The sequence below is a fragment of the Oncorhynchus keta genome, chromosome 20 (genome assembly GCF_023373465.1).
Source record: "Oncorhynchus keta strain PuntledgeMale-10-30-2019 chromosome 20, Oket_V2, whole genome shotgun sequence".
NCBI classification, from domain to species: domain Eukaryota; kingdom Metazoa; phylum Chordata; class Actinopteri; order Salmoniformes; family Salmonidae; genus Oncorhynchus; species Oncorhynchus keta.
In genome coordinates this window covers 43,774,594-43,799,404 of record NC_068440.1, presented here as the reverse complement: position 1 = coordinate 43,799,404, position 24,811 = coordinate 43,774,594, and the positions used below count along the sequence as shown (strand labels likewise).

Genomic DNA, 24,811 nt, shown 5'->3' with positions numbered 1-24,811 from the left:
CCAGTGTAGGGAGGCTAGCACTGGAGTAATATGATCACATTTTTTTGGTTCTAGTCAGGATTCTAGCAGCCGTATTTAGCACTAACTGAAGTTTATTTAGTCTTTTATCCAGGTATCCGGAGACTAGAGCTTTGCAGTAGTCTAACCTAGAAGTGACAAAAGCATGGATACATTTTTTAGCATGTTACGTAGATGGAAAAAAGCTGTCCTTGAAACAGTCAAAAGAGAGATCAGGGTCCAGAGTCCTTTACAGTTTTATTTGAGACGACTGTACAGCCGTCAATATTAATTGTCAGATTCAACAGAAGATTGCTTTGTTTCTTGGGACCTAGAACAAGCATCTCTGTTTTGAGTTTAAAAGTAAAACATTTGACACCATCCACTTCCTTACGTCTGAAATACAGGCTTCTAGCGAGGGTAATTTTGGGGATTCACCAAGTTTCATTGAAATGTACAGTTGGGTTTCCAATCTCTCCAAAAGAATGTGGTGATCGATGGTATCAAAAGCAGCACTAAGGTCTAGGAGCACGAGGACAGATGCAGAGCCTCGGTCTGATGCCATTAAAAGGTAATTTACCACCTTCACAAGTGCAGTCTCAGTGCTATGATGGGGTCTAAAACCAGACTGAAGCGTTTCTTATACATCATACATCATACTCGTGCTGTTTACAGATGGACTATGTACAGGTGCAGTGATCTTTATCTTGGCCAGGTCGCCAGAACTTGTTCTCAACTAGCTGGTTAAATGAAGGTGATAAAAAAACGGAGCTTTGGAGAAATACGCAGATTCAAAGAGGAGTCCGTAATTTGCTTTCTAATGATATTTTCGTCAAAGAAGTTCATGAATTTAACACTGCTGAAGTGAAAGCCATCTTCTCTTGTTGAATGCAGCTTTTTAGTTATCTTTGCGACAGTATCAAAAATACATTTTGGATTGTTCTTATTCTCTTCAATTAAGTTGGAAAGACAGGATGATCGAGCAGCAGTGAGAGCTCTTCAGTACGGCACGGTACTCTCTTTCCAAGCTAGTCAGAAGTCTTCCAGTTTGGTGTAGCAGCAGTGAGAGCTCTTCGGTGCGACACGGTACCGTCTTTCCAAGCTAGTCGGAAGACTTCCAGTTTGGTGTAGCAGCAGTGAGGGCTCTTCGATACGGCACGGTACTGTCTTTCCAAGCTAGTCAGAAGACTTCCAGTTTGGTGTAGCAGCAGTGAGGGCTCTTCAGTACGACACGGTACTGTCTTTCCAAGCTAGTCGGAAGACTATCAGTTTGGTGGAGCAGCAGTGAGGGCTCTTCGATACGGCACGGTACTGTCTTTCCAAGATAGTCGGAAGACTTCCAGTTTGGTGTAGCAGCAGTGAGGGCTCTTCGGTACGACACGGTACTGTCTTTCCAAGCTAGTCGGAAGACTTCCAGTTTGGTGTAGCAGCAGTGAGGGCTCTTCGGTACGACACGGTACTGTCTTTCCAAGCTAGTCGGAAGACTTCCAGTTTGGTGTGGCGCCATTTCCGTTCCAATTTTCTGGAAGCTAGCTTCAGGTCACTGGTATTTTCTGTATACCGAGGAGCTAGTTTCTTATGACAAATGTTTTTTCGTTTTTAGGGGTGTGTCTGCATCTAGGGTATTACACAATGTTAAATTGAGTTCCTCAGTTAGGTGGTTAACTGATGTTTGTACTCTGACGTCCTTGGGTAGGCAGGGGAGTCTGGAAGGGCATCTAGGAATCTTTGGGTTGTCCGGGAATTTATACTACGACTTTTGATGATCCTTGGTTGGGGTCTGAGCAGATTATTTGTTGCGATTACAAATGTAATAAAACGGTGGTCCGATAGTCCAGGATTATGAGGAAAAACATTTAGATCCACAATATTTATTCCACAGGACAAAACTAGGTCCAGAGTATGACTGTGTCAGTGAGTAGGTGCGGAGACATGTTGGACAAAACCCACTGAGTCGATGATGGCCCCGAAAGCCTTTTGGACTTTTCCATGTGAAGATTAAAGTCACCTAAAATGTGAATATTATCTGCCATAACTACAAGGTCCGATAGGAATTCAGGGAACTCAGTGAGGAACGCTGTATATGGCCCAGGAGGCCTGTAAACAGTAGCTATAAAAAGTGGTAATGTTTGTTGGTAAATTAAAATTTGCTATCGTAAATGTTAGCAACACCTCCGCCTTTGCGGGATGCGCAGGGGATATGGTCACTAGTGTAACCAGGAGGTGAGGCCTCATTTAACACAGTAAATTCATCAGGCTTAAGCCATGTTTCAGTCAGGCCAATCACATCCAGATTATGATCAGTGATTAGTTCATAAACTATAACTGCCTTAGAAGTGAGCAATCTAATATTAAGTAGCCCTATTTTGAGATGTGAGATATCACAATCTCTTTCAATAATGACAGAATTGGAGGTCTTTAATCCAGTGAGATTGCTAAAGTGAACTCTGCCGTGTTTAGTTTTGCCCAACCTAGATTGAGGCACAGACACGGTCTCAATGGGGATAGCTGAGCTGACTACACTGACTGTGCTAGTGGCAGACTCCACTAAGCTGGCAGACTGGCTAACAGCCTGCTGCCTGGCCTGCACCCTATCTCATTGGGGAGCTACAGGAGATAGAGCCCTGTCTATGTTGGTAGATAAGATGAGAGCACCCCTCCAGCTAGGATGGAGTCCGTCACTCCTCAGAAGGCCAGGCTTGGTCCTGTTTATGTGTGAGTCCCAGAAAGAGGGCCACTTATCTACAAATTCTATCTTTTTGGAGGGGCAGAAAACAGATTTCAACCAGCGATTGAGTTGTGAGACTCTGCTGTAGAGCTCATCACTCTCCCTAACTGGGAGGGGGCCAGAGACAATTACTCGATGCCGACACATCTTTCTAGCTGATTTACATGCTGAAGCTATGTTGCGCTTGGTGATCTCTGACTGTTTCATCCTAACATCGTTGGTGCCGACGTGGATAACAATATCCCCATACTCTCTACACTCGCCAGTTTTAGCTTTAGCCAGCACCATCTTCAGATTAGCCTTAACGTCGGTAGCCCTGCCCCCTGGTAAACAGTGTATGATCGCTGGATGATTCGTTTTAAGTCTAATACTGCGGGTAATGAAGTCGCCAATGACTAGAGTTTTCAATTTGTCAGAGCTAATGGTGGGAAGCTTCAGTGTCTCAGACCCCGTAACGGGAGGAGTAGAGACCTGAGAAGACTCGGCCTCTGACTCCGAACCGGTCGGCCGAATGAGCGACACCGGTTGAGCATTTCTACAGCATTTCCCTCCAGAAACCGTGAGAAAGTTGTCCGGCTGCGGGGACCGTGCGAAGGGGATTTGTACTACTATCTGTACTTACTGGTGGCACAGACGCTCTTTCCCCCTCTCCTACACTGAAATTACCCTTGCCTAACGATTGCGTCTGAAGCCGGGCTTGCAACACAGCTATCCTTGCCGTAAGGCGATCGTTCTCCTGTATATTATGAGTACAGCGACTGCAATTAGAAGGCATCATTACATTTACATTTACATTTAAGTCATTTAGCAGACGCTCTTATCCAGAGCGACTTACAAATTGGTGCAAACACCTATGACAACCAGTGGAACAGCCACTTGCATCTAAATCTTGTTGGGGGGTGAGAAGGATTACTTACCCTTACTTACCCTTACTTACCCTATCCTAGGTATTCCTTGAAGAGGTGGGGTTTCAGGTGTCTCCGGATGTGTTAATGTTACGACTTGGCTTCGGGTGGTGGAGGTCCTGTAGAACCACGTCCAGATAAAGCATCATGTTAATGTTACGACTTGGCTTCGGGTGGTGGAGGTCCTGTAGAACCACGTCCAGATAAAGCATCATGTTAATGTTACGACTTGGCTTCGGGTGGTGGAGGTCCTGTAGAACCACGTCCAGATAAAGCATCATGTTAATGTTACGACTTGGCTTCGGGTGGTGGAGGTCCTGTAGAACCACGTCCAGATAAAGCATCATGTTAATGTTACGACTTGGCTTCGGGTGGTGGAGGTCCTGTAGAACCACGTCCAGATAAAGCATCATGTTAATGTTACGACTTGGCTTCGGGTGGTGGAGGTCCTGTAGAACCACGTCCAGATAAAGCATCATGTTAATGTTACGACTTGGCTTCGGGTGGTGGAGGTCCTGTAGAACCACGTCCAGATAAAGCATCATGTTAATGTTACGACTTGGCTTCGGGTGGTGGAGGTCCTGTAGAACCACGTCCAGATAAAGCATCATGTTAATGTTACGACTTGGCTTCGGGTGGTGGAGGTCCTGTAGAACCACGTCCAGATAAAGCATCATGTTAATGTTACGACTTGGCTTCGGGTGGTGGAGGTCCTGTAGAACCACGTCCAGATAAAGCATCATGTTAATGTTACGACTTGGCTTCGGGTGGTGGAGGTCCTGTAGAACCACGTCCAGATAAAGCATCATGTTAATGTTACGACTTGGCTTCGGGTGGTGGAGGTCCTGTAGAACCAGATAAATCAACCGGGGTGAAAAAGTTTAATATAACAATTTGAGTAAAGGGGAAAAAATGTAACTGAAGTAGCGAAGTAACATTAGCAACAAACCGCATAGCTGCACGTAAACAGAACATATTATTTACAATGACGGCCTACCAAAAGACAAAAGGCCTCCTGCACGGACGGGGGCTTGGATTAAAAATAAATAGAAAACATAGGACAAAACACACATCATAAAGACACTCAACCAGGAGAGACACCACAACACATCATAAAGACACTCAACCAGGAGAGACACCACAACACATCGTAAAGACACTCAACCAGGAGAGACACCACAACATATCATAAAGACACTCAACCAGGAGAGACACCACATCATAAAGACACTCAACCAGGAGAGACACCACAACACATCATAAAGACACTCAACCAGGAGAGACACCACAACACATCGTAAAGACACTCAACCAGGAGAGACACCACAACATATCATAAAGACACTCAACCAGGAGAGACACCACATCATAAAGACACTCAACCAGGAGAGACACCACAACACATCATGAAGACACTCAACCAGGAGAGACACCACAACACATCATAAAGACACTCAACCAGGAGAGACACCACAACACATCATAAAGACACTCAACCAGGAGAGACACCACAACACATCATAAAGACACTCAACCAGGAGAGACACCACAACACATCATGAAGACACTCAACCAGGAGAGACACCACAACACATCATGAAGACACTCAACCAGGAGAGACACCACAACACATCATAAAGACACTCAACCAGGAGAGACACCACAACACATCATGAAGACACTCAACCAGGAGAGACACCACAACACATCATAAAGACACTCAACCAGGAGAGACACCACAACACATCATAAAGACACTCAACCAGGAGAGACACCACAACACATCATAAAGACACTCAACCAGGAGAGACACCACAACACATCATGAAGACACTCAACCAGGAGAGACACCACAACACATCGTAAAGACACTCAACCAGGAGAGACACCACAACACATCATGAAGACACTCAACCAGGAGAGACACCACAACACATCGTAAAGACACTCAACCAGGAGAGACACCACAACACATCATAAAGACACTCAACCAGGAGAGACACCACAACACATCATAAAGACACTCAACCAGGAGAGACACCACATCATAAAGACACTCAACCAGGAGAGACACCACAGACAGGAAACAGGACACTCAACCAGGAGAGACACCACAGACAGGAAACAGAATGCAGAAACAAACCAAAAAAATAGCTAACACATCAAAAACACCTTCTCATTCATAGCTATAAATCAAATCAAATCACATTTTATTGGTCACATACACATGGTTAGCAGATGTTAATGCGAGTCTAGCGAAATGCTTGTGCTTCTAATTCCGACTATGCGGTAACATCTAACAAGTAATCTAACAAATTCACAACCACCTTATACACACAAATGTAAAGGAATTAATAAGAATATGTACATACAAATATATGGATGAGCGATGGCCGTGCGGCATAGGCAAGACGCACTAGATAGTATAGAACAGTATTTACATATGAGATGAGTGCTGTAGTCAATGAACAGCATTCTTACATAGGTATTCCTCTTGTCCAGATGGGTCTCGAGCTTGATGACGAGCTTGGAGGGTACTATGGTGTTGAATGCCGAGCTGTAGTCAATGAACAGCATTCATTACATAGGTATTCCTCTTGTCCAGGTGGGTCTCGAGCTTGATGACGAGCTTGGAGGGTACTATGGTGTTGAATGCCGAGCTGTAGTCAATGAACAGCATTCTCACATAGGTATTCCTCTTGTCCAGATGGGGTAGGGCAGTGTGCAGTGTGGTTGAGACTGCATCGTCAGTGGGACCTATTGGGGCGGTAAGCAAATTGAAGTGGGTCTAGGGTGTCAGGTAGGGTGGAGGTGATATGATCCTTGACTAGTCTCTCAAAGCACTTCATGATGACGGAAGTGAGTGCTACGGGGGCGGTAGTCATTTAGTTCAGTTATCTTAGCTTTATTGGGAACAGGAACAATGGTGGCCATCCTGAAGCATGTGGGGACAACAGACTGAGATAGGGATTGGTTGAATATGTCCGTAAACACACCAGCCAGCTGGTCTGTGCATGCTCTGAGGACGCCGCTGGGGATGCCGTGTGGACCGGCAGCCTTGCAAGTGTTAATTAACACGTTTAAATGTTTTACTCACGTTGGCCATGGAGAAGGCCACAGGCTTTGGTAGCGGGTCGTGTCAGTGGCACTGTATTGTCCTCAAAGTGAGCAAAGAAGTTGTATAATTTGTCTTGTAGCAAGACGTCGAAGTCCGCGACGTGGCTGCATTTCTTTTTGTAGTCCGTGACTGTTGACCTTTGCCACATACGTCTCATGTTTGACGCTTTGCTTGTTTGGTTGCCTTGGGAAGAGCTGTACTGTTTGTATTCGGTCATGTTTCCGGTTGCCTTGGGAAGAGCTGTACTGTTTGTATTCGGTCATGTTTCCGGTTGCCTTGGGAAGAGCTGTACTGTTTGTATTCGGTCATGTTTCCGGTTGCCTTGGGAAGAGCTGTACTGTTTGTATTCGGTCATGTTTCCGGTTGCCTTGGGAAGAGCTGTACTGTTTGTATTCGGTCATGTTTCCGGTTGCCTTGGGAAGAGCTGTACTGTTTGTATTCGGTCATGTTTCCGGTTGCCTTGGGAAGAGCTGTACTGTTTGTATTCGGTCATGTTTCCGGTTGCCTTGGGAAGAGCTGTACTGTTTGTATTCGGTCATGTTTCCGGTTGCCTTGGGAAGAGCTGTACTGTTTGTATTCGGTCATGTTTCCGGTTGCCTTGGGAACAGCTGTACTGTTTGTATTCGGTCATGTTTCCGGTTGCCTTGGGAAGAGCTGTACTGTTTGTATTCGGTCATGTTTCCGGTTGCCTTGCCACGATTAAAAGCGGTGGTTTGCGCTTTCAGTTTTTGCACGAATGCTGCCATTAATCCACGGTTTCTAATTAGGGAAGGTTTTAATAGTCACAGAAGGTACGACACCTCCGATGCTAATAAACTCACTCACCGAGTCAGCTTACACATCGATGTTGTCGTCTGAAACTTTCCATAACGTCATCGAAGCAATCTTGAAGCGTGGAAGCCGATTGGTCAGACCAGCGTTGTATTGACCTGAGCATGGGCGTTTCCTGTTTTAGTTTCTGTCTATAGGCTGGGAGCAACAACATGGATTCACGGTCAGATTTTTCAAAGGCAGGGGGCGGGGGGGCTTTAAACCCCTACAACTCATCCAGAACGCCGCAGCCCGTCTGGTGTTCAACCTTCCCAAGTTCTCTCACGTCACCCCGCTCCTCCGCTCTCTCCACTGGCTTCCAGTTGAAGCTCGCATCCGCTACAAGACCATGGTGCTTGCCTACGGAGCTGTGAGGGCAACGGCACCTCAGTACCTCCAGGCTCTGATCAGGCCCTACACCCAAACAAGGGCACTGCGTTCATCCACCTCTGGCCTGCTCGCCTCCCTACCACTGAGGAAGTACAGTTCCCGCTCAGCCCAGTCAAAACTGTTCGCTGCTCTGGCCCCCCAATGGTGGAACAAACTCCCTCACGACGCCAGGACAGCGGAGTCAATCACCACCTTCCGGAGACACCTGAAACCTCACCTCTTCAAGGAATACCTAGGATAGGGTAAGTAATCCTTCTCAACCCCCCTAAAAGATTTAGATGCACTATTGTAAAGTGGCTGTTCCACTGGATGTCTTAAGGTGTATGCACCAATTTGTAAGTCGCTCTGGATAAGAGCGTCTGCTAAATGACTTAAATGTAAATGTAAATGTAAATGTATGCATTGCGGAAGTTCGGGTAGCAATGATCCAGAATTCTGCTCTATATCATGAAAACTTCCTTCTCTGATATAACATCACTGTGTTTACTTCGAAGTGGACGGACAAGGTATTTAGCTTCTCGTCGGTGTTGTAGACACCGGCCGGTTCTCTCTTTATATTCCGTGCTCACCATGAAGCTCGGGGCCCTGGGTCTGAAGCTCGCCCTGCAATTGGGTCCTGGACTTCCTGGCCGGCTGCCCCCAGGTGGTGAAGGTAGACATCAACACGACCGCTCCACTGGTCCTCAACACAGAAGCTTTGCGTGCTCAGCCCTCTCCTGTACTCCCTGTTCATCCATGACTCAGCCCTCTCCTGTACTCCCTGTTCATCCATGACTTAGCCCTCTCCTGTACTCCCTGGTCATCCATGACTCAGCCCTCTCCTGTACTCCCTGTTCATCCATGACTCAGCCCTCTCCTGTACTCCCTGTTCATCCATGACTTAGCCCTCTCCTGTACTCCCTGTTCATCCATGACTCAGCCCTCTCCTGTACTCCCTGTTCATCCATGACTTAGCCCTCTCCTGTACTCCCTGTTCATCCATGACTCAGCCCTCTCCTGTACTCCCTGTTCATCCATGACTCAGCCCTCTCCTGTACTCCCTGTTCATCCATGACTCAGCCCTCTCCTGTACTCCCTGTTCATCCATGACTCAGCCTTCTCCTGTACTCCCTGTTCATCCATGACTCAGCCCTCTCCTGTACTCCCTGTTCATCCATGACTCAGCCTTCTCCTGTACTCCCTGTTCATCCATGACTGCGTGTCCACGCACGTCTCCAACTCAAATCATCAAGTTTGCAGACAACACAACAATGGTGGTCCTGATGACCATCAACGAAGAGACAGGAGGCCTCTAAGACCTTCACAAACTTCTACAGTATCTATATCACCGCCAACGGCACCGTCCTCAACCACAGGACTCTCCACAGGGTGGTGTGGTCAGTCCAAGGCTTCACCGGGGGGCACCCGAACCACAGCCTGTTCACCCCGCTACCATCTAAAAGGCAGAGGCAGTACAGGTGCATCCAAGCTGGGACCAAGAGACTGAAAAACAGCTTCTATCGCAAGGCCACCAGACTGTCATCACTAGCTGGACTCTGCCCAGTACCTTTCCCTGAACTTTAGTCACTGTTACTAGCTGGTTACCACCCGGTACTCTAGCCTGCAGTTTAGAGACTGTTGCCTTGGTTACCACCCGGAACTCTAGCCTGCAGTTTAGAGACTGTTGCCCTGGTTACCATACAGTACTCTAGCCTGCAGTTTAGAGACTGTTGCCCTGGCTAACACCTGGAACTCTACCCTACAGTTTATAGACTGTTGCCCTGGTTACCACACAGTACTCTAGCCTGCAGTTTAGAGACTGTTGCCCTGGTTACCACCCGGAACTCTAGCCTGCAGTTTAGAGACTGTTGCCCTGGTTACCACCTGGAACTCTAGCCTGCAGTTTAGAGACTGTTGCCCTGGTTACCATACAGTACTCTAGCCTGCAGTTTAGAGACTGTTGCCCTGGCTATCACCTGGAACTCTACCCTACAGTTTATAGACTGTTGCCCTGGTTACCACACAGTACTCTAGCCTGCAGTTTAGAGGCTGTTTCCCTGGTTACCATACAGTACTCTAGCCTGCAGTTTAGAGATTGTTGCCCTGGTTACCATTCAGTACTCTAGCCTGCAGTTTAGAGACTGTTGCCCTATGTACAGTACATAGTCTTTGAACACTGGTCGCTTTAATAATGTTTGCTCTTTCCATGACATAGACTGACCAGGTGAATCCAGGTGAAAGCTATGATCCATTATGGATATCACCTGTTAAATCCACTTCAATCAGTGTTGATGAAGGGGGGGGGGACAGAAGGATTTTTAAGCCTTGAGACAATTGAGACTGGGATTGTGTATGTGTGCTATTCAGAGGGCAAATGGGCAAGACAAAACATTTAAGTGCGTTTTAATGGGCTATGGTCGTAGGTGCACCGGTTTGAGTGTGTCAAGAACTGCAACTCTGCTGGGTTTTTCACACTCAACAGTTTCCTGTGTGTATCAAGAATGGTCCACCACCCAATGGGCTCCCAGTCAACTGGACACAACTGTGGGAAGCATTGGAGTCAACATGGGGCTAGGCATCCCTGTGGAACTCTTTAGACACCTTGTAGAGTCCATGCACCAATGAATTGAGGGCAAAGCGGGGTGCAACGCAATACTAGGAACCAAGACAAGCCAAGACAAGACATCGAACAAATTGTCCATAGAGCTCAGAGACAGGATTGTGTTGAGGCACAGATCTGGGTAAATGTTCCAAAAAATGCATTCATCATTGAAGGTCCCCAAGAACACAGTGGCCTCCATCATTCTTAAATGGAAGAAGTTTGGAACCACCAAGACTCTTCCTAGAGCTGGCCGCCAGGACAAACTGAGCAATCGGGGGAAAAGGGCCTTGTTCAGAGAGGTGACCAAGAACCTGGTGGTCACTCTGAGAGAGCTCCAGAGTTCCTCTGTGAAGATGGGATAACCTTCCAGAAGGAAAACCATCTCTGCAGCACTCAGTAAAAGGCACATGCCAGCCCTCTTGGAGTTTGCTAAAAGGCACCTAAAGAACTCTCAGACCATGAGAAACAAGATTATTTTGTCTGATGAAACCAAGATTGAACTCTTTGGCCTGAATGTCAAGCATCACATCTGGAGAAAACCTGGCACCATCCCTACGGTGAAGCATGGTGGTGGCACCATCCCTACTGTGAAGCACGGTGGTGGCAGCATCATGCTGTGGGGATGTTTTTCAGCAGCAGGGACTGGGACACTAGTCAGGATCGAGGGAAAGATGAATGGAGCAAAGTACAGAGAGATCCTTGATGAAAACCTGCTCCAGAGCGCTCAGGACCTGACTGGGACATAGGTTCACCTTCCAACAGGACAACAACCCTAAGCACACAGCCAAGACAACGCAGGAGTGGCTTCGGTACAAGTCTCTGAATGTCCTTGAGTAGCCCAGCCAGAGCCCGGACTTGAACCTGATTGAACATCTCTGGAGAGACCTGAAAACAGCTCTCCATCCAACCTGACAGAGCTTGAGAGGATCTGCAGAGAAGAATGGGAGAAACTCACCAAATTACAGGTGTGCCAAGCTTTTAGAGTCATACCCATGAAGACTCGAGGCTGTAATCTCTGCCAAAGGTGCTTCAACAAGGTACCGAGTAAAGGGTTTGAATACTTATGTAAATGTTATATTTCAGTCTATAAATTTGCAAAAATGTCTAAAAAACTGTTTTTGCTTGGTCATTATGGGCTATTGTGTGTAACAAAAAAATCTATCAATTTTGTAAGGTAACAAAATGTGGAAAAAGTCAAGGGGTCTGAATATTTTCCGAATGCACTGAATATTCCAGACTGACGTGGCTCGTTGTAATATTTATATATTTCATCATTCCTTTCTTTAGATTTTTGTGATTTGTGTGTATTGTTTTGTATTGTTATGTATTACTGCACTGATGGAGCTAGGAACATAAGCATTTAGTTAGAAACTACTGTACTGTTGGAGCTAGGAACATAAGCATTTAGTTAGATACTACTGCACTGTTGGAGCTAGGAACACAAGCATTTAGTTAGATATTACTGCACTGTTGGAGCTAGGAACACAAGCATTTAGTTAGATATTACTGTATAGTTGGAGCTAGTAACACGAGCATTTAGTTAGATATTACTGTTGGAGCTAGTAACACAAGCATTTAGTTAGATAGTACTGCACTGTTGGAGCTAGGAACACAAGCATTTAGTTAGATACTACTGCACTGTTGGAGCTAGGAACACAAGCATTTAGTTAGATACTACTGCACTGTTGGAGCTAGGAACACAAGCATTTAGTTAGAGAGGGAGGGAGGGAGGGATGGAGGGAGGGAGGGAGGGATGGAGGGAGGGATGGAGGGACGGAGGGAGGGACGGAGGGATTGCTTAGGCTCAGGGAGCAGCTAGTCCTTCAAAGCCACTTTCCCTTTCATCTCGTCAAAAGTATTGATAGAAATAGGGTGCCATTTGGAACGTTGTCCCCCCCAGTGTTGAGGAGCTGTGAACAGCCATATCAGTCCTCCACATCAGCCCTCCATATCAGCCCTCCATATCAGCCCTCCACATCAGCCCTCCACATCAGTCCTCCACATCAGCCCTCCACATCAGTCCTCCACATCAGTCCTCCATATCAGCCCTCCATATCAGCCCTCCATAACAGCCCTCCATATCAGCCCTCCATATCAGTCCTCCACATCAGCCCTCCATATCAGCCCTCCATATCAGTCCTCCACATCAGTCCTCCATATCAGCCCTCCATATCAGCCCTCCATAACAGCCCTCCATATCAGCCCTCCATAACAGCCCTCCATATCAGCCCTCCATATCAGCCCTCCATAACAGCCCTCCATAACAGCCCTCCATATCAGCCCTCCATAACAGCCCTCCATATCAGCCCTCCATAACAGCCCTCCATAACAGCCCTCCATATCAGCCCTCCATAACAGCCCTCCACATCAGCCCTCCACATCAGCCCTCCATATCAGCCCTCCATAACAGCCCTCCATATCAGCCCTCCACATCAGCCCTCCATAACAGCCCTCCATATCAGCCCTCCATATCAGCCCTCCACATCAGCCCTCCATAACAGCCCTCCATATCAGCCCTCCATATCAGTCCTCCACATCAGCCCTCCACATCAGCCCTCCATATCAGCCCTCCATATCAGTCCTCCACATCAGCCCTCCACATCAGCCCTCCACATCAGTCCTCCATATCAGTCCTCCACATCAGCCCTCCATATCAGTCCTCTACATCAGCCCCACATCAGCCCTCCATATCAGCCCTCCACATCAGCCCTCCACATCAGCCCTCCACATCAGCCCTCCACATCAGCCCTCCACATCAGCCCTCCACATCAGCCCTCCACATCAGCCCTCCACATCAGCCCTCCACATTAGCCCTCCATATCAGTCCTCTACATCAGCCCCACATCAGCCCTCCACATCAGCCCTCCATATCAGTCCTCTACATCAGCCCCACATCAGCCCCACATCAGCCCTCCATATCAGCCCTCCACATCAGCCCTCCACATCAGCCCTCCACATCAGCCCTCCATATCAGCCCTCCATATCAGCCCTCCACATCAGCCCTCCACATCAGCCCTCCATAACAGCCCTCCATAACAGCCCTCCACATCAGCCCTCCATATCAGTCCTCCACATCAGCCCTCCATAACAGCCCTCCATAACAGCCCTCCACATCAGCCCTCCACATCAGCCCTCCACATCAGCCCTCCATAACAGCCCTCCATATCAGCCCTCCATAACAGCCCTCCATATCAGCCCTCCACATCAGCCCTCCATAACAGCCCTCCATATCAGCCCTCCATATCAGCCCTCCACATCAGCCCTCCATAACAGCCCTCCATATCAGCCCTCCATATCAGTCCTCCACATCAGCCCTCCACATCAGCCCTCCATATCAGCCCTCCATATCAGTCCTCCACATCAGCCCTCCACATCAGCCCTCCACATCAGTCCTCCATATCAGTCCTCCACATCAGCCCTCCATATCAGTCCTCTACATCAGCCCCACATCAGCCCTCCACATCAGCCCTCCACATCAGCCCTCCACATCAGCCCTCCACATCAGCCCTCCACATCAGCCCTCCACATCAGCCCTCCACATCAGCCCTCCACATTAGCCCTCCATATCAGTCCTCTACATCAGCCCCACATCAGCCCTCCACATCAGCCCTCCATATCAGTCCTCTACATCAGCCCCACATCAGCCCCACATCAGCCCTCCATATCAGCCCTCCACATCAGCCCTCCACATCAGCCCTCCACATCAGCCCTCCATATCAGCCCTCCATATCAGCCCTCCACATCAGCCCTCCACATCAGCCCTCCATAACAGCCCTCCATAACAGCCCTCCACATCAGCCCTCCATATCAGTCCTCCACATCAGCCCTCCATAACAGCCCTCCATAACAGCCCTCCACATCAGCCCTCCACATCAGCCCTCCACATCAGCCCTCCATAACAGCCCTCCATAACAGTCCTCCACATCAGCCCTCCATATCAGTCCTCCACATCAGCCCTCCATAACAGCCCTCCACATCAGCCCTCCACATCAGCCCTCCATAACAGCCCTCCATAACAGTCCTCCATAACAGCCCTCCATATCAGCCCTCCACATCAGCCCTCCACATCAGGCCTCCATAACAGCCCTCCATAACAGTCCTCCATAACAGCCCTCCATATCAGCCCTCCACAACAGTCCTCCATATCAGTCCTCCAAATCAGCCCCACATCAGCCCTCCATATCAGCCCTCCACATCAGCCCTCCACATCAGCCCTCCACAACAGTCCTCCATATCAGTCCTCCACATCAGCCCCACATCAGCCCTCCATATCAGCCCTCCACATCAGCCCTCCACAACAGTCCTCCATATCAGCCCTCCATATCAGCCCTCCACAACAGTCCTTCATAACAGCCCTCCATATCAGCCCTCCACATCAGCCCTCCACATCAGCCCTCCACATCAGTCCTCCATAACAGCCCTCCATAACAGTCCTCCATAACAGCCCTCCATTTCAGCCCTCCACATCAGCCCTCCACATCAGCCCTCCATAACAGCCCTCCATAACAGTCCTCCATAACAGCCCTCCATATCAGCCCTCCACATCAACCCTCCACATCAGCCCTCCACAACAGTCCTCCATATCAGTCCTACACATCAGCCCCACATCAGCCCTCCATATCAGCCCTCCACATCAGCCCTCCACATCAGCCCTCCACAACAGTCCTCCATATCAGTCCTCCACATCAGCCCCACATCAGCCCTCCATATCAGCCCTCCACATCAGCCCTCCACAACAGTCCTCCATATCAGCCCTCCATATCAGCCCTCCACAACAGTCCTCCATATCAGTCCTCCACATCAGCCCTCCATAACAGCCCTCCATAACAGTCCTCCATAACAGTCCTCCATATCAGCCCTCCATATCAGTCCTCCATAACAGCCCTCCATAACAGTCCTCCATAACAGCCCTCCATATCAGCCCTCCACATCAGCCCTCCACATCAGCCCTCCATATCAGCCCTCCATATCAGCCCTCCACAACAGTCCTCCATATCAGCCCTCCACATCAGCCCTCCATATCAGCCCTCTATATCAGCCCTCCACATTAGCCCTCCATTTCAGCCCTCCATATCAGCCCTCCATAACAGCCCTCCACATCAGTCCTCCATATCAGCCCTCCACCTCAGCCCTCCATATCAGCCCTCCATATCACCCCTCAACATCAGCCCTCCACATTAGCCCTCCACATCAGCCCTCCACATCAGCCCTCCATAACAGCCCTCCACATCAGCCCTCCACATCAGCCCTCCATATCAGCCCTCCATAACAGTCCTCCATAACAGCCCTCCATATCAGCCCTCCACATTAGCCCTCCATTTCAGCCCTCCATATCAGCCCTCCATATCAGCCCTCCATAACAGTCCTCCATAACAGCCCTCCATATCAGCCCTCCATATCAGCCCTCCACATCAGCCCTCCATATCAGCCCTCCATAACAGCCCTCCACATCAGCCCTCCATATCAGCCCTCCATATCAGCCCTCCACATCAGCCCTCCACATCAGCCCTCCATATCAGCCCTCCATAACAGCCCTCCACATCAGTCCTCCATATCAGCCCTCCATATCAGCCCTCCATATCAGCCCTCCACATCAGCCCTCCACATTAGCCCTCCACATCAGCCCTCCACATCAGCCCTCCATAACAGCCCTCCACATCAGCCCTCCACATCAGCCCTCCATATCAGCCCTCCATAACAGTCCTCCATAACAGCCCTCCATATCAGCCCTCCACATTAGCCCTCCATTTCAGCCCTCCATATCAGCCCTCCATTTCAGCCCTCCATAACAGCCCTCCATATCAGCCCTCCATATCAGCCCTCCACATTAGCCCTCCATATCAGCCCTCCATAACAGCCCTCCATAACAGCCCTCCATATCAGTCCTCCATAACAGCCCTCCATAACAGCCCTCTATATCAGCCCTCCATAACAGCCCTCCATATCAGCCCTCCATAACAGCCCTCCATATCAGCCCTCCATATCAGCCCTCCATAACAGCCCTCCATATCAGCCCTCCATAACAGCCCTCCATATCAGCCCTCCATATCAGCCCTCCATATCAGCCCTCCAAATCAGCCCTCCATATCAGCCCTCCACATCAGCCCTCCATATCAGCCCTCCATATCAGCCCTCCATATCAGCCCTCCATATCAGCCCCCCACATTAGCCCTCCATATCATTCCTCCATAACAGTCTTCCATAAGAGTCCTCCATATCAGTCCTCCATAAAAGTCCTCCATAACAGCCCTCCATAACAGCCCTCCATATCAGTCCTCCATAACAGCCCTCCATAACAGCCCTCCATATCAGTCCTCCATATCAGCCCTCCATAACAGCCCTCCATATCAGCCCTCCATAACAGCCCTCCATATCAGCCCTCCATATCAGCCCTCCATATCAGCCCTCCATAACAGCCCTCCATATCAGCCCTCCATAACAGCCCTCCATATCAGCCCTCCATAACAGCCCTCCATATCAGCCCTCCATAACAGCCCTCCATAAGAGTCCTCCTTAAGAGTCTTCCATATCAGTCATCCATATCAGTCCTCCATAAGAGTCCCATAACAGTCATCCATAACAGTCATCCTCTATGCTTTTTCTTGTTTCAGATCTTAAGAAGAGCAGATAAAAACGGTAAGAATTCACAATCTCTGTCTTTCTCTCTCTCTACCTCCTCTCATGATGTTGGATGGATTTTAGTTATTTGAAAACATGTACTTTATTTCTCAATGAAATCTGTGTAATTGTTGCTCTCTCCTCTCTCTAATGCTGTTCCTTGCTGCCGTTGTCATGGAAATTGCAGGACCGACTGACAGCTCGATACTTGAAATGGTTTTATACTTCACAAAGCTTCTCATAGTAGAACTGCTGACTATATTTCTCAATGAAATCTGTGTAATTGTTGCTCTCTCCTCTCTCTAATGCTGTTGCTTGCTGCCGTTGTCATGGAAATGGCAGGACCGACTGACAGCTCGATACTTGAAATGGTTTTGTACTTCACAAAGCTTCTCATAGTAGAACTGCTGACTATGGAAGCACCTTCAGCAGCGATCACAGCCTCCAGTCTTCATGGGCACGACGCTACAATTGGCACACCTGTATTTGGGGAGTTTCTCTCATTCCTCTACAGCTATTTTCAGGTCTCTCCAGAGATGTTCGATCGGGTTCAAGTCCAGGCTCTGACTGGTCCACTCAAGGACATTCAGAGACTTGTCTCGACGCCACTCCTGCGTTATCTTGGCTGTGTGGGTCGTTGTCCTGTTGGAAGGTAAAACCTTCACCCCAGTCTGAGGTCTTGAGAGCTCCGGAGCAGGTTTTCATCCAGGACCTCTCTACTTTTCGCCGTTCATCTTTCCCTCGATTCTGACTAGTCTGCCAGTCTAACTCCAGTCTTTTATCCAGTCTAACTCCAGTGTTTTATCCAGTCTAACTCCAGTGTTTTATCCAGTCTAACTCCAGTATGTTATCCAGTCTAACCCCAGTGTTTTATCCAATCTAACTCCAGTATGTTATCCAGTCTAACCCCAGTGTTTTATCCAGTCTAACTCCAGTGTTTTATCTAGTCTAACCCCAGTGTTTTATCCAATCTAACTCCAGTATGTTATCCAGTCTAACTCCAGTGTTTTATCCAGTCTAACTCCAGTATGTTATCCAGTCTAACCCCAGTGTTTTATCCAATCTAACTCCAGTATGTTATCCAGTCTAACCCCAGTGTTTTATCCAGTCTAACTCCAGTATGTTATCCAGTCTAACCCCAGTCTTTTATCCAGTCTAACTCCAGTATTTTATCCAGTCTAACTCCAGTGTTTTATCCAGTCTAACTCCAGTGTTTTATCCAGTCTAACTCCAGTGTTTTATCCAGTCTAACTCCAGTGTTTTATCCAGTCTAACTCCAGTATGTTATCCAGTCTAACTCCAGTGTTTTATCCAGTCTAACTCCAGTATGTTATCCAGTCTAACTCCAGTGTTTTATCCAGTCTAACTCCAGTATGTTATCCAGTCTAACTCCAGTGTTTTATCCAGTCTAACTCCAGTATGTTATCCAGTCTAACTCCAGTGTTTTATCCAATCTAACTCCAGTGTTTTATCCAGTTTAACTCCAGTGTTTTATTCAGTCTAACTCCAGTGTTTTATCCAATCTAACTCCAGTATGTTATCCAGTCTAACTCCAGTGTTTATCCAGTCTAACTCCAGTGTTTTATCCAGTCTAACTCCAGTGTTTTATCCAGTCTAACTCCAGTGTTTTATTCAGTCTAACTCCAGTATTTTATCCAATCTAACTCCAGTATGTTATCCAGTCTAACTCCAGTGTTTATCCAGTCTAACTCCAGTGTTTTATCCAGTCTAACTCCAGTGTTTTATCCAGTCTAACTCCAGTGTTTTATCCAGTCTAACTCCAGTGTTTTATCCAGTCTAAATCCAGTGTTTTATCCAGTCTAACTCCAGTGTTTTATCCAGTCTAACTCCAGTGTTTTATCCAGTCTAACTCCAGTGTTTTATCCAGTCTAACTCCAGTGTATTATCCAGTCTAACTCCAGTGTTTTATCCAGTCTAACTCCAGTGTTTTATCCAGTCTAACTCCAGTGTTTTATCCAGTCTAACTCCAGTATGTTATCCAGTCTAACTCCAGTGTTTTATCCAGTCTAACTCCAGTGTTTTATCCAGTCTAACTCCAGTGTATTATCCAGTCTAACTCCAGTGTTTTATCCAGTCTAACTCCAGTGTTTTATCCAGTCTAACTCCAGTGTTTTATCCAGTCTAACTCCAGTATGTTATCCAGTCTAACTCCAGTGTTTTATCCAGTCTAACTCCAGTGTTTTATCCAGTCTAACTCCAGTCCAACCCCAGTGTTTTATCCAGTCTAACTCCAGTGTTTTATCCAGTCTAACTCCAGTGTTTTATCCAGTCTAACTCCAGTGTTTTATCCAGTCTAACTCCAGTGTTTTATCCAGTCTAACTCCAGTATGTTATCCAGTCTAACCCCAGTGTTTTATCCAGTCTAACTCCAGTATGTTATCCAGTCTAACCCAGGTCTTTTATCCAGTCTAACTCCAGTCCAACCCCAGTGTTTTATCCAGTCTAACTCCAGTATTTTATCCAGTCTAACTCCAATATGTTATCCAGTCTTACTCCAGTGTTTTATCTAGTCAAACTCCAGTATGTTATCCAGTCTAACTCCAGTATGTTATCCAGTCTAACTCCAGTGTTTTATCCAGTCTAACTCCAGTGTTTTATCCAGTCTAACTCCAGTGTTTTATCTAGTCTAACTCCAGTGTTTTATCCAGTCTAACTCCAGTATGTTATCCAGTCTAACTCCAGTGTTCTATCCAGTCTAACTCCAGTATTCTATCCAGTCTAACTCCAGTATTCTATCCAGTCTAACTCCAGTATTCTATCCAGTCTAAGTCCAGTATTCTATCCAGTCTAACTCCAGTATTTTATCCAGTCTAACTCCAGTGTTTTATCTAGTCTAACTCCAGTCTTTTCTCCAGTCTTTTATCCAGTCTAACTCCAGTTTTTCCCCCACTATTTTATCTTTATCCAGTCTATCTCCAGTGTTTTATCCAGTCTAACTCCAGTGTTTTATCCAGTCTATCTCCAGTGTTTTATCCAGTCTAACTCCAGTGTTTTATCCAGTCTAACTCCAGTGTTTTATCCAGTCTATCTCCAGTGTTTTATCCAGTCTAACTCCAGTGTTTTATCCAGTCTATCTCCAGTGTTTTATCCAGTCTAACTCCAGTGTTTTATCCAGTCTAACTCCAGTGTTTTATCCAGTCTATCTCCAGTGTTTTATCCAGTCTAACTCCAGTGTTTTATCCAGTCTAACTCCAGTATGTTATCCAGTCTATCTCCAGTGTTTTATCCAGTCTAACTCCAGTATTTTATCCAGTCTAACTCCAGTATTTTATCCAGTCTATCTCCAGTGTTTTATCCAGTCTAACTCCAGTGTTTTATCCAGTCTAACTCCAGTGTTTTATCCAGTCTAACTCCAGTGTTTTATCCAGTCTAACTCCAGTATTCTATCCAGTCTAACCCCAGTGTTTTATCCAGTCTAACTCCAGTGTTTTATCCAATCTAACCCCAGTGTTTTATCCAGTCTAACCCCAGTCTTTTCCCCAGTATTTTATCCAGTCTAACTCCAACACATTTGCATGTAATGTTTGTTTATGTTACTAACTTATGTTACTGGGCCAAACCGCGTCAGTCCCTCTGTGTGTGTGGGGGGGGGATGTGAATGAATAATAGATTTTCTAACTGAATGTCCAATAAAGTATTTTTTCATTCCCAACTGTTTTGTGCTCCAGATGATGGGAAGTTGTCGTTTGATGAGTTCAGAGCCTACTTCCATGATGGAGTTTTGACATCCGATCAACTGAAGGAGCTCTTTAACACCATAGACACTCACAACACAGAGTAAGTTCTAGAATTATCTCTCTGTCTCTGGCTTTGACTCTCTCTCACAATACTCTCTCTGTCTCTGGCTTTGACTCTCTCTCACAATACTCTCTCTGTCTCTGGCTTTGACTCTCTCTCACAATACTCTCTCTGTCTCTGGCTTTGACTCTCTCTCACAATACTCTCTCTGTCTCTGGCTTTGACTCTCTCACAATACTCTCTCTGTCTCTGGCTTTGAATCTCTCTCACAATACTCTCTGTCTCTGGCTTTGACTCTCTCTCACAATACTCTGTCTGTCTGTCTGTCTGTCTGTCTGTCTGTCTGTCTGTCTGTCTGTCTGTCTGTCTGTCTGTCTGTCTGTCTGTCTGTCTGTCTGTCTGTCTGTCTGTCTGTCACAACTCCAGAGGCTGAACCTGTCTGTATGTTGACACAGCTCCAGAGGCTGAACCTGTCTGTCTGTTGACACAGCTACGGGGGCTGAACCTGTCTGTATGTTGACACAGCTCCAGAGGTTGAACCTGTCTGTCTGTTGACACAGCTACGGGGGCTGAACCTGTCTGTCTGTCTGGCAGAGTTTCAGTCTATAGCAGAGATCATCAACAATATATATTTTTTGTGGATGTTCAGGGGGCAGGAACATAATTACAAATATTTTGTAGACTGCAAATTGACCGCAAGAAGCCCAAACAGATATAATGTTAGACTAAAACATATTCATTTTAAACCTGGATTACATTGCATCTCTCTATTATTCGTGGGCATTATTGGGAACAGATTTCTTAAATTAAAATCACAGCTGATTTCCTGCTATTTTTACAGTCTTTCATGTCCAACATTGAAAATGTAAAAAAAACTATTTAATTTTTCAAAATTTTATTTACTCTGAAAACTGTGAGGCCAAATTCGACCCGCAGGCCACCAGTTGCGGAACCCTGATCTATAGTTTGGTTTATTTATTAGCCACTCTCCTGGAGGCAATGTCTGGTGCTTTCTGTGCCCACACTCACAGTTTAGAAGCCACTCTCCTGGAGGCAATGTCTGGTGCTTTCTGTGCCCACACTCACAGTTTAGAAGCCACTCTCCCGGAGGCAATGTCTGGTGCTTTCTGTGCCCACACTCACAGTTTAGAAGCCACTCTCCCGGAGGCAATGTCTGGTGCTTTCTGTGCCCACACTCACAGTTTAGAAGCCACTCTCCTGGAGGCAATGTCTGGTGCTTTCTGTGCCCACACTCACAGTTTAGAAGCCACTCTCCCGGAGGCAATGTCTGGTGCTTTCTGTGCCCACACTCACAGTTTAGAAGCCACTCTCCTGGAGGCAATGTCTGGTGCTTTCTGTGCCCACACTCACAGTTTAGAAGCCACTCTCCTGGAGGCAATGTCTGGTGCTTTCTGTGCCCACACTCACAGTTTAGAAGCCACTCTCCTGGAGGCAATGTCTGCATCCCAAATACCACCTATTGGCCTCAAAAGAGGAGATAGGGTTCCATTGGACGCAGTAATGTCGACAGGAAAGGATTAATGAGTAACGTCCTCTTAGCGTGAGGGGTCTCTCTCTGTCTCTCTGTCTCTCTGTCTCTCTGTCTCTCTGTCTCTCTCAATTCAATTCAAGTGGCTTTATTACCATGGGAAACATGTGTTAACATTGCCAAAGCAAGTGAGGTAGATAATATACAAAAGTGAAATAAACAATAAATATGAACAGTATTATATATATATATATGTTGTAACAATGTACAAATGGTTAAAGTACACACGGGAAAATAAATAAACATTTATCTCTCCGTGTCTCTGCCAGCTCTATGTTTCCATGTCTCTGAGCCCTCAGTCCTCCCAGCTCTGTTTCCATCTCTCTGAACCCTCAGTCCTCCCAGCTCTATGTTTCCATCTCTCTGAACCCTCAGTCCTCCCAGCTCTATGTTTCCATCTCTCTGAACCCTCAGTCCTCCCAGCTCTATGTTTCCATCTCTCTGAACCCTCAGTCCTCCCAGCTGTATGTTTCCATCTTTCTGAACCTTCAATCCTCCCAGCTCTATGTTTCCATCTCTCTGAGCCCTCCATCTTCCTAGCTCTATGTTTCCAAGTCACTCAAGTCATCCTGGTTTCCATAGCAGCAGCTCCCTAAGCGGGTACCCATGCAGACAGACCCAGCCAGGGATTTGATGTCAACTCGTGATCTGTCTTAAAGAAGAGACCTGCAGTGATGTAGTAGTTGAGACTATAGGGGTTCTCAATGTTATAAAATCCTGACCTTGGAATGTCATGGTTCTATCTGAACAGAACAAGGCTGTGTCGATAACTCAGTTTAACAAGGCTGTGTCGATAACTCAGTTTAACAAGGCTGTGTCGATAACTCAGTTTAACAAGGCTGTGCCGATAACTCAGTTTAACAAGGCTGTGTCGATAACTCAGTTTAACAAGGCTGTGTCGATAACTCAGTTCAACAAGGCTGTGTCGATAACTCAGTTTAACAAGGCTGTGTCGATAACTCAGTTTAACAAGGCTGTGTCGATAACTCAGTTTCACAAGGCTGTGTCGATAACTCAGTTCAACAAGGCTGTGTCGATGACTCAGTTTAACAAGGCTGTGTCGATAACTCAGTTCAACAAGGCTGTGTCGATGACTCAGTTTAACAAGGCTGTGTCGATAACTTAGTTTAACAAGGCTGTGTCGATAACTCAGTTTAACAAGGCTGTGTCGATAACTCAGTTTAACAAGGCTGTGTCGATAACTCAGTTTAACAAGGCTGTGTCGATAACTCAGTTTAACAAGGCTGTGTCGATGACTCAGTTTAACAAGGCTGTGTCGATGACTCAGTTTAACAAGGCTGTGTCGATGACTCAGTTCAACAAGGCTGTGTCGATAACTCAGTTTAACAAGGCTGTGTCGATAACTCAGTTTAACAAGGCTGTGTCGATAACTCAGTTTAACAAGGCTGTGTCGATAACTCAGTTTAACAAGGCTGTGTCGATAACTCAGTTCAACAAGGCTGTGTCGATAACTCAGTTTAACAAGGCTGTGTCGATAACTCAGTTTAACAAGGCTGTGTCGATAACTCAGTTTCACAAGGCTGTGTCGATAACTCAGTTCAACAAGGCTGTGTCGATGACTCAGTTTAACAAGGCTGTGTCGATAACTCAGTTCAACAAGGCTGTGTCGATGACTCAGTTTAACAAGGCTGTGTCGATAACTTAGTTTAACAAGGCTGTGTCGATAACTCAGTTTAACAAGGCTGTGTCGATAACTCAGTTTAACAAGGCTGTGTCGATAACTTAGTTTAACAAGGCTGTGTCGATAACTCAGTTTAACAAGGCTGTGTCGATAACTCAGTTCAACAAGGCTGTGTCGATGACTCAGTTTAACAAGGCTGTGTCGATAACTCAGTTTAACAAGGCTGTGTCGATAACTCAGTTTAACAAGGCTGTGTCGATAACTCAGTTTAACAAGGCTGTGTCGATAACTTAGTTTAACAAGGCTGTGTCGATAACTCAGTTTAACAAGGCTGTGTCGATAACTCAGTTTAACAAGGCTGTGTCGATAACTCAGTTTAACAAGGCTGTGTCGATAACTCAGTTTAACAAGGCTGTGTCGATAACTCAGTTTAACAAGGCTGTGTCGATAACTCAGTTTAACAAGGCTGTGTCGATAACTCAGTTTAACAAGGCTGTGTCGATAACTCAGTTTAACAAGGCTGTGTCGATAACTCAGTTTAACAAGGCTGTGTCGATGACTTAGTTTAACAAGGCTGTGCCGATAACTCAGTTTAACAAGGCTGTGTCGATAACTCAGTTTAACAAGGCTGTGCCGATAACTCAGTTTAACGAGGCTGTGCCGATAACTCAGTTTAACAAGGCTGTGTCGATAACTCAGTTCAACAGGGCTGTG

At 46.8% G+C, this 24,811-nt stretch overlaps 1 protein-coding gene across 32 annotated transcripts in view; it reads left to right on the top strand.

Moving 5' to 3' along the window:
• necab1 (N-terminal EF-hand calcium binding protein 1) overlaps positions 1-24,811 on the top strand; it is a 147,128-nt gene that overhangs the window by 10,815 nt on the left and 111,502 nt on the right. For all 32 annotated transcript variants that reach the window (XM_052473004.1, XM_052473000.1, XM_052473022.1 and 29 more), the window contains exons 2-3: positions 17,141-17,165; positions 20,837-20,945. In XM_052473004.1, coding sequence (XP_052328964.1) covers positions 17,141-17,165; positions 20,837-20,945 — 134 coding nt within the window. The remainder of the gene's footprint in view (positions 1-17,140; positions 17,166-20,836; positions 20,946-24,811) is intronic.